Here is a 12426-nt window from a genome sequence, read left to right on the forward strand (position 1 = left end):
GAAAAAGTGCTGCCAATTAGATTCTGGCACAGCATTTTCTATCACATCCCTGAAGAGCTACTTAGTGTTATCTGGATGAATTTTTTTTTTTTTTTTTTTTTTTTTTTTTTTTGAGACGGAGTCTCATTCTGTCACCCAGGCTGGAGTGCAGTGGCCGGATCTCAGCTCACTGCAAGCTCCGCCTCCCGGGTTCACGCCATTCTCCTGCCTCAGCCTCCCGAGTAGCTGGGACTACAGGCGCCTGCCACCTCGCCCGGCTAAGTTTTTGTATTTTTAGTAGAGACGGGGTTTCACTGTGTTAGCCAGGATGGTCTCGATCTCCTGACCTCGTGATCCACCCGTCTCGGCCTCCCAAAGTGCTGGGATTACAGGCTTGAGCCACCGCGCCCGGCCATATCTGGATGAATTTTAACGCATCTTAATCATACCCCAAAGCCAACTGTGCACACAGCCCATGCATGCTCAGGACATCTTCACATGCAGAGTCTAGTTCCTCCAACTCACTGTGCACTGGCTCTGAACATCAGCGTTTTTCTACACAGTCTCCCCATCCGGAGCCCCTGAAGCCACACGGCCTCATTCTGCACAAGAAAAGACTCTGCCAGGCATCCCTGGGGGCAGGGTCTAGCCACACCCTTGAGGGGACAGGCAGCCCAGTACCCCTCAGATCTGAGGAGAGCCAAGGCCCAGCACAGAGACAGGCAAAGCCTGCAGGGAGAACACAGCAGCCGAGGGAAAGCATGGACTCTTTCTAAGAAAACTAAAAAATTTTCATCAATACTCTTACTAAGCTAAGAGAAAAAGGCATATCCGAGAACAGGATGCTATGAAAAAAGAACTGTCAGAGCTCAAGAGTTCTCTGAAATGAAAACCAGGCAGTAGGAATGAAATGCTCAACTAAAGACAGGAAGAGGCAGCCGTCCACAGAACAGAGCGAAAACCCGACAGGAGGCGGGCTCGCATGCACACCAGAGGAGTTCCAGCCAATGGGGGAAGATGTGGGGGAAGCAGCAGTTTTCTAAGTCCTTGTGAATAAGCAAACAAAAAGACATGAAAACACCCAGAATCTACCACTCAGCTCTGCCAAGGGTCGCCTTCTGCAGCCACACTCATCACCACAGGTCCCCTAACCTTGGAAGGCAGGGTCGGCCCAGTGCCTGCTGCTCTGGCAACACCTGAGGAGTCCCTGGGCCCTCTACCGTGCACATGCACACGTGCTAAAAACAGAGACTCAGGGAAACCTCACTTGCCAGGACTCCTTCTTTGCTAATAGTGACTGACAGCTTACTCAGAACAGTCAATGTTGCTTGGGGTATGACTTTTTATTTTTGAGACAGAGTTTTGCTCCGTTGCCCAGGCTGGAGCGCAGTGGCGCGATCTCAGCTCCACTGCAAGCTCCGCCCACGGGTTCAAGTGATCCTTGTGCCTCAGCCACCCAAGTGAAAAAATAAACGTTGAAAGAAAAGATAACATTAAAATAATGTCTGGGTGACTTTAAAGGATGGTTTAATAAGAGTTGTTTATTAGTATTGTTTCATAATTTTTTTTCTTTTTTGAGACAAGGTCTCTCACTGTCCCCCAAGTTGGAATGCAGTGGCATGATCTTGGCTCACTGCAGCCTTGACCTCCCAGGCTTGAGTGATCCTCCCATCTCAGCCTCCTCAGTAGCTGGGAATATAGGTGAGTGCCACAATGACCGACTAATTTTTGTATTTTTTTGCAGTGATGGGGTTTCACCATGTCACCCAGGCTGGCTCAAGCGATCCGCCTGCCTCAGCCTCCCAAAGTGCTGGGATTACAGGTGTGAGCCACTGCCCTTGGCCTCTCTTTTTTTTTTTTTTAAAAAAGAGACGGGGCTCGCTGTGTTGCCCAGGCTGGTCGCAGTCTCCCGGCCTCCAGGTGATGCCCCTGCCTCAGCTGCCTACATGCTGATTTTATATCAAAAACGTTCCATCATTTGCTTCCTGCTTATTGATTTGATTTCCTCAGCAACTAGGAACTAGCAATTATAATTTCAGCAACATCAAAACCAGCTCCATAGAAAAAAATCTTGTACATCTTGAAATCATCTTAATCCAGTTACGTATATCTTCCTATAAAACAGTAACCTTTCATTTGTATGCTGGAAAATGATACATAAAAATTAAAACGAGAAACAAGGCTGAGAAAATCAGTGGGGCAGGAAGAAGTTATTTATTTCTCCCTGAATAAGTGAAAGTTTTCAGAAAAAAAATGTTTCTTTGATTCTTGCCATACTGTTGGCAACAGACTGTTCTACCTCACTGAAGTACGGCAGACATTCCTACGAATGCTGTTTTATTGCTCTAGTCACAGTATAATCGCTATTTATTTCCACTTACAAAGGACAACTTAAAGGACAACTTGATTTTCATTAGTCAAGGTTCTATGGACAAAAGGAAAAGTTTGAATCTTCAAGTATTTTTTTTTTAACAAAAAGAGCTGTAATGAATTATAACTGATGATGAACTGCACGTATTGAAAGGGGTCCATGTGCTGTTCTGATCTGAGGGCACCTGTGAGCCACGCCCCACCACAGCAGGGAGCATCACCCCTGAGGTGTCCCCCAGGCCCTCCCCAGGAAACCACTGACTGCTTTCTGTTGCTACAGATGAGTCTGCATTTTCTAGAATTTTATGTAACTGGACTCATACACGGACTCACCGAGCACATACTTTTTGGAAGGAGTCGTCTAGTTTCTTTCACACAATACGAGACTCATGCATCTCGCTGAGCATCTCAGTTGTCCATTCTGAGACCACTCAGCATTACTGCCAGGTGGTATTCCACTGCGTGGACGTAACACCAGGGCTGGCCTGTCCACGCGTCCGTCAACGGGTATCTCGGTTGTTTACAGTCTTGGAATGTTACAAACAAAGCTGCTATAAACACTCATGCACGAATCTTTCATGAACATGTGCTTAATTCCCCCAGGGTAAATATCTAGGCTGGCACTTACGGGTCACACTTTTTAAGAAACTGCCAAACTGTCTTCCGAAGTGGCTGCCCCATTTCCCATTCCCACCATCAGTGAATCAGGGAATGCGATTCCAGCTCCTCCACACCGCAGCCTGAGGTGGGTGGGGTCAGCGTTTTTCATTTGAGTATTTCAAGAGGTGTGCGTGCTCTTTCACTGTGGGACTTGGCATTTTTCTAATGATGAGGATGGTGACTATCTTTTCACATGTGTTTATTTGCCACCTATGTATCTTCCTTGGCAAATCATCATTTTTTTTTTTCTTTGTGGAGACAGGGTCTCACTGTTGCCCAGGCTGGTCTTGAACTCCTGGCCTCAAGGGATATTCCTGCCTCGGTCTCCCAAGTAGCTGGAACTGCAGGCATGTGTCTACACCTGGCAGAACTCTCAAAACTTTTTTTTTTTTTTTTTTTTTTGAGACGGAGTCTCGCGCTGTGTCACCCAGGCTGGAGTGCAGTGGCGCGATCTCGGCTCACTGCAAGCTCCGCCTCCCAGGTTCACGCCATTCTCCCGCCTCAGCCTCCGAGTAGCTGGGACTACAGGCGCCCGCCACCACGCCTGGCTAGTTTTTTGTATTTTTAGTAGAGACGGGGTTTCACCATGTTAGCCAGGATAGTCTCGATCTCCTGACCTCGTGACCCACCCGCCTTGGCCTCCCAAAGTGCTGGGATTACAGGCTTGAGCCACCGCGCCCGGCCTTCAAAACTTTTAAGAGGAAGCAACTTGTTGGGCATGGAGGCTCATGCCTGTGATCCCAGCAACCCTAGGAGTCCAGGACAGGAGGATCCCTTGAGGCAAGAGTTCAAGACCAGCCAGAAGCAGATACCATCTTTTTTTTTTTTTTTTTTTTTTTTTTGAGACAGGTTTTGCTTTTGTTGCTCAGACTGGAGTGCAGGAGCATGATCTTGGCTCACTGCAACCTCCACCGCCTGGCTTCAAGCGATTCTCCTGCCTCAGCCTCCCAAGCAGCTGGGATTACAGGTGCAGCTACCACGCCCGGCTAATTTTTCTATTTTTACTAGAGACAGGGTTTTGTCATTTTGGCTAGGCAGATCTCAGACTCCTGACCTCAGGTGATTCGTCCGCCTTGGCCTCCCAAAGTGCTGGGATTACAGGTGTGAGCCACCGTGCCCGGCCGGAGACCCCATCTCTTAAAAAGAAAGTTTTGAGAATTCTTTATACATTCTGAATATATAAATCCTTCATCAGCTACACAACTTGCAAATATTTTCTCCTCATCTGAGCCTTTTCATTCTCTTCATAGTGTCTGTCAAAGAGAAAGTTTTAAACTTTAATATATTCTAATTCATTGCTTTTGTCTTTTATGGATGTTTTTGGCACTGTATCTCAGAAATCCTTACCTAATTTAAATCACAAAGTTTGTTTTCTCCTAGCAGTTTTGTTTTGGGTTTACATTTAGGTCTCCGATCACTTCTGAGTTAATGTGGTGTAAGGGCTGCGGCGGGAGGCAAGGCTCGCTTCTCCTGCGTATGGATGTCTGTGCCAGGGTGTCTGCTGAGAAGAGCATCCTTCCTTCACGGCACTCCTTCAGACCCCGCATGTGTGTGTGAGTCTGTCTGGGGCCTCTTCTGTCCCACTCCTCTGTGCTGCCTTCCCTTCTGCTACCTCATGGCGCTGTGATCCTGCTGTTTCAGAAGTCTTGAAATCAGGTAGTGCGAGTCTTCCAATTTGTTTCTTCTTTTCAAAATTAACTACTCTAGTTCTTCCCATATCGCTTTAACTTGATTTTTTTTTTTTTTTTTTTTTTTTTTTGAGATGGAGTCTCGCTTTGTTGTCAAGGCTGGAGTACAGTGGTGCAATCTCAGCTCACTGCAACCTCTGCCTCCTGGGATCAAGCGATTCCCCGGCCTCAGCCTCCTGAGTAGCTGGGACTATAGGTGCCCACCACCACGCCTGGCTAATTTTTGTATTTTTAGTAGAGACGGGGTTTCACCATGTTGGCCAGGCTGGTCTTGAACTCCTGACCCCACGTGATCTACCCACCTTGGCCTCCCAAAGTGCTGGGATTACAGGTGTGAGCCACTGTGCCCCGCAAACCTTCAGAATCAACTTGATTTCTAAAATAGAAAAATATGGCCAGGTGTGATGGCTCATGCCTGTAATCCCAGCACTTTGCGAGGCTGAGGCGGGCAGACAGCTTGAGCTAGGGAGTTCGAGACCAGCCTGAGCAACATGGTAAAACCCCATCTCCACAAAAGTACAAAAATTAGCTTGGGTGTGGTGGCATGTGCCTGTGGTCCCAGCTACTGGGAGGCTAAGGTGAGGGAACTGCTTAAGCCCAGGAGGTCGAGGCTGTAGTGAACCAAGATCATGCCACTGCACTCCAGCCTGGTGACAGAACAAGATACTGTTGAAAGAAAGCAAGCAAGTAAGAAAGCAAGAAAGAAAAGAGAGAGAGAGAAAAAAGAAAAAAGAGAAGAGAAGAGCAAAGCAAGGCTTTGGCCGGTCAGGCTGTATGAAGTTCCCACACCTTACACTGTGTGGACCTGACTTCTGATTTCCTCACCACAAATAACTGGACTAAGGATTGGGAGCAAACTGAAGCCCACTGTGTTACGACCACATGCGAAGACAGCTCCGTGCACAGCACCTTCTTCAGGGCACAGTCCCCACCAGTATCTGAAGAGGCCTGACACCGCAATGCAAGGAATGAAGGAAGGTGTCACTCGCGACCACTGCAAAATGTCAGCTAATACCTAGGGTCACTGGGACTTCTGCTGGGTTCCAAGGCACTCAGAGAGTCCCTGTCGTCTTTCCCTGGGCTCCACCTGGGCTGTACGACATGAGACCCAGGTACTCTGTGGGTGCCGAGACTCTGGCACTACCATCACAGGCGCCAGCACCCTCCAAACCTCAGCAGCTAAGGATTTTCCTTACATTTTCAAAGGAAAAACGCACAGCGTAACAACTGCTTGTCACAACACAGTCTGCCAAACCAAGTGGAGACTTGTCCCTTTAGTGGAAAACAGGTTTAAAGTATTTTGGTGTAGCCACACTCTTCAAAAAATCAGTAAGCTGCACAGGCGGATCATGCTAGATGCTCACAGGAGTTCTGCCTGGAGAGCACTCTCCAGTGACGCCGTCAGTACTCGACGCACACGTGGTCCAAGGAGAATGTGCCCCTGCCAGGGTTCCTAACAGAACCCTGACTGGGAGCTGGGCACCGTCAGCCGGGACACACTTCCCAGCCACTTAGGCATCCAGGTGGGACCAAGAAAGTAAATCTGGCCAACAAAATGTAAGTGAAGTGTCTAGAGGCTGCTATCAGGAATGTTCCTTAAGAGAAAGATTTCGAGTCTGCCTTTCCTCCTCCTGCATCCTGCTGCCCAGGATGAACACGTGAGGACTGGTGTCCTGGCTGCCACTTCGGGCTGGGAGCAGAGGTCAACATCCTAGGGAAGTCAGAGTAGCCAGAGGAGGCCTGTACCCCTAAGGGCACCCTGAGGTTCTGATGGGGCACAGCGACCAGGGAGCGGGGTGGCCTCCTGCACGCCCTGCTGTGAGAGGGAAATGGGCTTCTGGCTGTCTCGACCCTGGTCACCGGGGGTCACCCGGAAACACAACACTGTTCAACTCTCCTGATTCTTTGTGGTACCCAACTTCAGTGACCAGCCCCCAGCAGCTAAGCATGTCAGTTTAAGGAGTGTTCCCTGTCCAGACCAAGGAGCTTTCATCACCAGTCTCCACAGGCACCATGGACCCGGGTTCTGTGTGCGTTGCTCTGCAGGCTGCCTCATCCAGTTCTGCTAGAGCCCTGTGAGGTATGCACCATTCACACCTCAAATGACAACCCCAGGCCCTGCCCGAGCTCCCACCCTTCCCGCCTGTAAAGGCCCCGCAGCCAACAACCCCCACCCTGGAGACGGCCCACCCCGAGCCCAGAGCCAGCTTCCTATACAGCACCGGCACAGGGCTTTGCACAAGGCACAGCCTTAGCTAGGTAAAGAAAAGCATCTCCAGGATAAGTGTTTCCTTCCTACCCTTACAGGAGAGAGGGGAAAAAAACTTAGCATCTTACCTCAAAGGAACATTCAACATTTCTGTCATTTTTTGTGTGTGATAATCCCTTCAGGTCTATCTTTTCAACACTCACTGTAAAAGTAAAACAAAAAACAAAAATGAAATAAGAGCTTGAAGTATATACATGATTATTTAGCATTTGATATTTAGCAGTGTTCAAAATAAGGTTCTCAGCGCCCAGGCTGTCCTGTCACTTCAGTGGTGCCTCACCTAGAACCAGAGCCCAGAGAGGAAGGCGGGCGGCAGCACCGATGCGGGCAGGTTTGCAACAGAAAGCAGGGAAAGCAAAGCCACATCTGGCAATGGAAGGGCAGGAAACAACTCCAGAGTATGACATACGTTTATGGACCCAGCAAGAGCCCAGATGCAGCTACAACTGAGTATCTGTGCAGCCTCCCGGGTTCACCCTCAAAACCGTTACGAATCTGTCCCAACTTCTGAAAAGCTAATGCTCAGCATTTTCAATTGTGACTGTTTTAGACAATATTTCCCCAAGAACACAGTTACCTGGGAGCCTCTTCCATGTATTTTCTTTTCTTTCTTTTTCTTTTTTTTTTTTTTTTTTTTTGAGACAGAGTCTTACTCTGTCTCGGCGGCTCACTGCAACCTCTCTGCCTCCTGGGTTCAAGCGATTCTCGTGCCTCAGCCTCCCCAGTAGCTGGTATTACAGGTGCACGCACCACCATGCCTGGCTGATTTTTGTAATTTTAGAAGAGAAGAGGTTTTGTCATGTTGGCCAGGTTGGTCTCAAACTCCTGACCTCAGGTGATCCACCCGCCTCAGCCTCCCGAACTGCTGGCGTGAGCCACCATGCCTGGCCTTTCTTTTCAACAGAATTCATTCTCATCCTTCTCTGTGAGGGCAAGGATGAGGAGACCAGAACAGCAGTCCTGGGGGAATCAGGAAGATAGAGAGCACTGTCTCAAAGCAGAACCAGGCTGCAGTGAATGAAGCTGCACAGGATGGGCGGCAACAGGGACGAGAGGCCTCACCAGGCAGCCCGGAAGGCATCAGCCTACTCATCCCGTTTTCCCATACACTGGTGCGTGTTTTTCTCATCAAAAATAAGATGATACAATTAGGTTTTAAGCACCATTTTTAAATGAGCCCAAATATCTGCTTAAAACAAAACAGCTGCGTATAGAACGTGCTGTAGTTTCCGACTCAGCCGTATCAAGGCAGGCCTGCCCTGCCGATCCAGCGCTGATGCTTCTCGCTACCCAGCACACCCGGCTCTGCCAGCTTCCACACTTCCCGGGCGCCAGGAGCCCCACGCCGCAGCTTCACACACAACTGGGAAAGAGGCTACGGGAGCATTCTCCCGCCTTCCTCCACCAGCCTTCGCTGGGTCTAGAGGCCACCTGGCCGTGTGCGACCAGGATGTCTGCTAATTTGTAGACTCTAACTTTGTCCCATGTGAAATACTCAACACAACTTCTCAGAACTGTGAATGTGACACTTCCTGCCGGCACCCAAAGACCTCCTGGTCTCCCGCACCAACGTTCTCCAGAGCCCTCTCCACGGACGCCAGTGCTCACACAAGGTCACGGCCACCTCAAAAACCTGTATGGCCAAAAAGCTTTTTGGGGCAGCTGAGAGCAGTGATTCACGCCTGGTATCCCAGCACTCTGCGGGGCCGAGGCAGGCGAATCACAAGGTCACGAGATCAAGAGCAGCCTAGCCAGTATGGTGAATCCCTGTCTCTACTAAAAATACAAAAAATTAGCTGGGCATAGTGGCAGGCGCCTGTAATCCCAGCTACTTGGGAGGCTGTGGCAGGAGAATCGCTTGAACCCGGGAGGCAGAGGTTGCAGTGAGCCAAGATCGCACCATTGCACTCCAGCCCGGGCAACAGAGTGAGACTTCGTCTCTAAAAAACAAGTTTTTTGGGGAAAAAAAATCTCAGAAACTCCTTGTGAACTGTCAATGTACATTAGAATATTAAGGACTCTGAGAAGTCCTACAGTACCTAATAATTTTTTAAACGATTCCCCACATTTTTTGGCCACACAACTTCTTCTCCTAACATACACGAACCTCCCCTAGAGAAGGACCTGCTCTGTGCACACACTCTGGGGATGGTTCTAAGCCTGCACGGCCCAAATCACCCGTGACAAGTTAATTAAGAATGAATAAAATTGGCTGGGTGCGGTGGCTCAGGCCTGTAATCCCAGCACTCTGGGAGGCCGAGGAGGGCGAATCACCAGGTCAGGAGATCAAGACCATCCTGGCTAACACGGTGAAACCCTGCCTCTACTAAAAATACAAAAAACTAGCCGGGCGTGGTGGCAGCGCCTGTAGTCCCAGCTACTCGGGAGGCTGAGGCAGGAGAACGGCGGGAACCCGGGAGGCAGAGCTTGCAGTGAGCCAAGATTGCGCCACTGCACTCCAGCCTGGGCGACAGAGCGACACTCCGTCTCAAAAAAAAAAAAAAAAAGGAAAGAATAAAATTAAACGTTCAACCCCCCCGTTTCCTGAAGAACCATGCTGAGGGTTCTGCAGCCACAGGAGGCTAGTGGCTGCCACGCTGGGCGGTGTGCTCCCAGACAGCGCTGTCTAAACCAACACCCTCCTGTCCGCGAGCAGCTCTGTGGGCCTCCACCACGCCCCCATCTGCATGTCCTCTGTGGCCGCCCCATGATGCCACGGCTGAGGAGCTGTGCCAGACACCACTCTGCTCCCGGAGCCAATGACACTGACTCCCTGTGTCTCTGCAGAATGAGCCGGCCAACCCTGAGCTGAACCAACCATCCTCGCTCGCTCCCCCAGCATGTGACACGAACACCCAGCCACATCCCAGGTCACCGTGCAGGTGCTTCAAGGGTGGTGGAGCACAAGGCAGCGGGTGCTGCCCTCCCAGCAGCACCACCTGCTCCGCCGGGGACCCTCATGCATCTCACAGATGTGGGAGTCCACTCGGCTTAGAGTTCTTTAAGCTTAAAATAGCACCTCACAGGAAGGAATTACTATAAAAAATACAAATGTTTATTTCCTTTCTGGCAAAACAAAGAGCACAGCACATTTAGAGGCTGCACAGTCCTGCTGATGTTCACTCAGTGAAACTACACGCTGTTCCTGCCTGACTTCCTCAGACTGTCAGCAAATACATAGCTTTTATGTTTTTCTAAAGCAGTGCTTCTAAAACTTCCCACAATGACATCACTCTAATCCATATATTTTACTTTTTTAAACAACATACAGTGTCAATGAATACAGAAACACGTAGTCAGCATTCTCCCTGGCCACAGACACCATGTGTACCTCATGTCCCAGGACTGAATAATATGAGGGTTTATGAAAAAAGTAAAAAGAAAAAACCCCCATCTGGACTGAGAGTAGGAAGTGACTCACTCATATCTCGTATCTGGACAGGAAAATGGGAAAAGCAGATGAATGTTATTCAGCTGTTTTCAAATAAAAGAGGCATTTCCAAGTCTAGGCCCCAAATGCTGGCGCATCCCTCTGCAGAATGGCCAGCCTGGGCAGTGGCCGCCCCCGGCCAGGGCAGCCCCGGGCCCAGGAGGGACACAGCGAGGGTCCCTCTACTCCTGCCCTGGACCCCGTGTGCTCCATGGGCTCTGAAGGCTGAGAAGAGGAGCCTGGGAGAGAGGGAAGACCAGGCACAAGGAGTGAGGGGCTGGGCTAGTGCGGGGGCTGGGTGACCAGCCTGAGTTAAGGTCAGGAAGGATTTAAGCACGCTCTCAACTCTGGAGCCATTACAGATCGTGATTCTAAGAACCACAACAAGAAAAAAGGCTTATAGAGCTTACGCATGCCAGGCTTATGCCTAAGTGACGGGTTGATGGGTGCAGCAACCCACCACGGCATACATTTACCTATGTAACAACCTGCACATCCTGCACACGTACCCCAGAACTTAAAAAGAGAAAAAAGGCTTAGATATTAAGTAGAAAATTACAAATTCTATGCATAACATGATGACAGTTTTGTTTAAAATGGAAATGAAAACACTAAAACTAAACGATCGAAAGTGATGGGAACAGCTGTGTACGGTGGCGAAGTGAAGAGCAGCTTTTCCCCACATTTCTGTAATGTGGTTTTGCCATCTCAAAGCGAATACCTATCTGCACACAGACACTCATTACAACCCACTTCCAGTCTGCCCCCAGTGTGGCTGCCTTCCCCTCCCTCCCTGGTCACCCCACTGCCTTCTGTGGAGCGTAAGCAAAAGGCTAGATAAATTCACGGGCGGCCAGGCGCAGTGGCTCATGCTTATACTCCCAGCACTTTGGGAGGCTGAGGCAGGTGGATCACCTGAGGTCAGGAGTTCAAGAACAGCCTGACCAACATGGAGAAACCCCATCTCTAGTAAAAATACAAAATTAGCCGGGCATGGTGGTGTATGCCTGTAATTCCAGTTACTTGGGAGGCTGAGGCAGGAGAACGGCTTGACCGCAGGAGGCAGAGGTGGTGGTGAGCCGAGATTCATGCCACTGTACTCCAGCCTGGGCAACAAGAGTGAAATTCCATCTCAAAAAAAAAAAAAAAAAAAAAATTCAGGGGCAAACAGCACCCCATCACCTGACAGGAGACAGCAGAGCCAGAGGGACTACGAAGACAGGATCCGCACTGGCCAGAAAGCCTCCGTGAAGAAAGTGTTCGGCGTGCATGGCGATTCGGCCACAGCGCACGGCAGCCAAAGCCATGAGGAGGCTCTCCTGGAGCACTGAGGCTGATCAGCACCACACCCAGGCAGGCCTGTGTGGGCACAAACAGGGCTGGGGCAAAGGGACCCGAGGCTGGGCCAGGCCTGCGCCCTCCTTCTGAAATAAGAACACAAAGGATGACGTACTTTTCCCTCTGAAATGTCTGTTCAAACCTTTCTTCTTTTCTCATTCCAGGTACACAATAGGCATTTTCCCCAAGTCTTACAAGTTACATCACACCACCTTCGATAAAATGTATAATCACATAGACTATCATTTCATAACTGCATCAATACCTAGTAGCATTTAGAAACCAGTACTCTAATGTAACTGAAAAGGGGGAAGCTGGAGTAAGAACGGTGATGTTGGAAGTCAGGCCTCCCTTTGGTCCAACTGCACCACACTGTGGTGTTTCAATGCCAAGGTGAACAGTTCCTGATTTTTTCCTTTTACACTTCAATACCTCTACAATCAGATGCCAGGGACATCTCACACCTGCTGCTGGCCATGTGACAGGAATAACACGGTTGTGACAGCCTGCCACCTACGGAGAAAATGAGGAAAGAGCCAGCAACCAGGTACAGTAGCTTAAAAACAGGTACAGTAGCTTAGGAAAAACCCCAAAACAATGACCAGGCGCGTGCTCCGATGCTGCGGTGACGCGGCAGTGCATGGCACACAGAGCCCACCGCACACGAGGCATGGATGCCTCGACCCAGCCGG

General features: G+C 49.7%; 1 protein-coding gene across 4 annotated transcripts in view; it reads right to left on the minus strand.

Moving 5' to 3' along the window:
• ZCCHC14 (zinc finger CCHC-type containing 14) overlaps positions 1-12426 on the minus strand; it is a 90640-nt gene that overhangs the window by 20212 nt on the left and 58002 nt on the right. For all 4 annotated transcript variants that reach the window (XR_007721998.1, XM_050773607.1, XM_050773606.1 and 1 more), the window contains one exon: positions 7035-7108. Coding sequence is in view for 3 of the 4 variants with exons in the window: in XM_050773607.1 (XP_050629564.1) it covers positions 7035-7108 (74 nt within the window). In the remaining variant the exon portion in view is untranslated. The remainder of the gene's footprint in view (positions 1-7034; positions 7109-12426) is intronic.

The sequence above is a fragment of the Macaca thibetana genome, chromosome 20 (assembly GCF_024542745.1).
Source record: "Macaca thibetana thibetana isolate TM-01 chromosome 20, ASM2454274v1, whole genome shotgun sequence".
Taxonomy (NCBI): Eukaryota; Metazoa; Chordata; class Mammalia; order Primates; family Cercopithecidae; genus Macaca; species Macaca thibetana.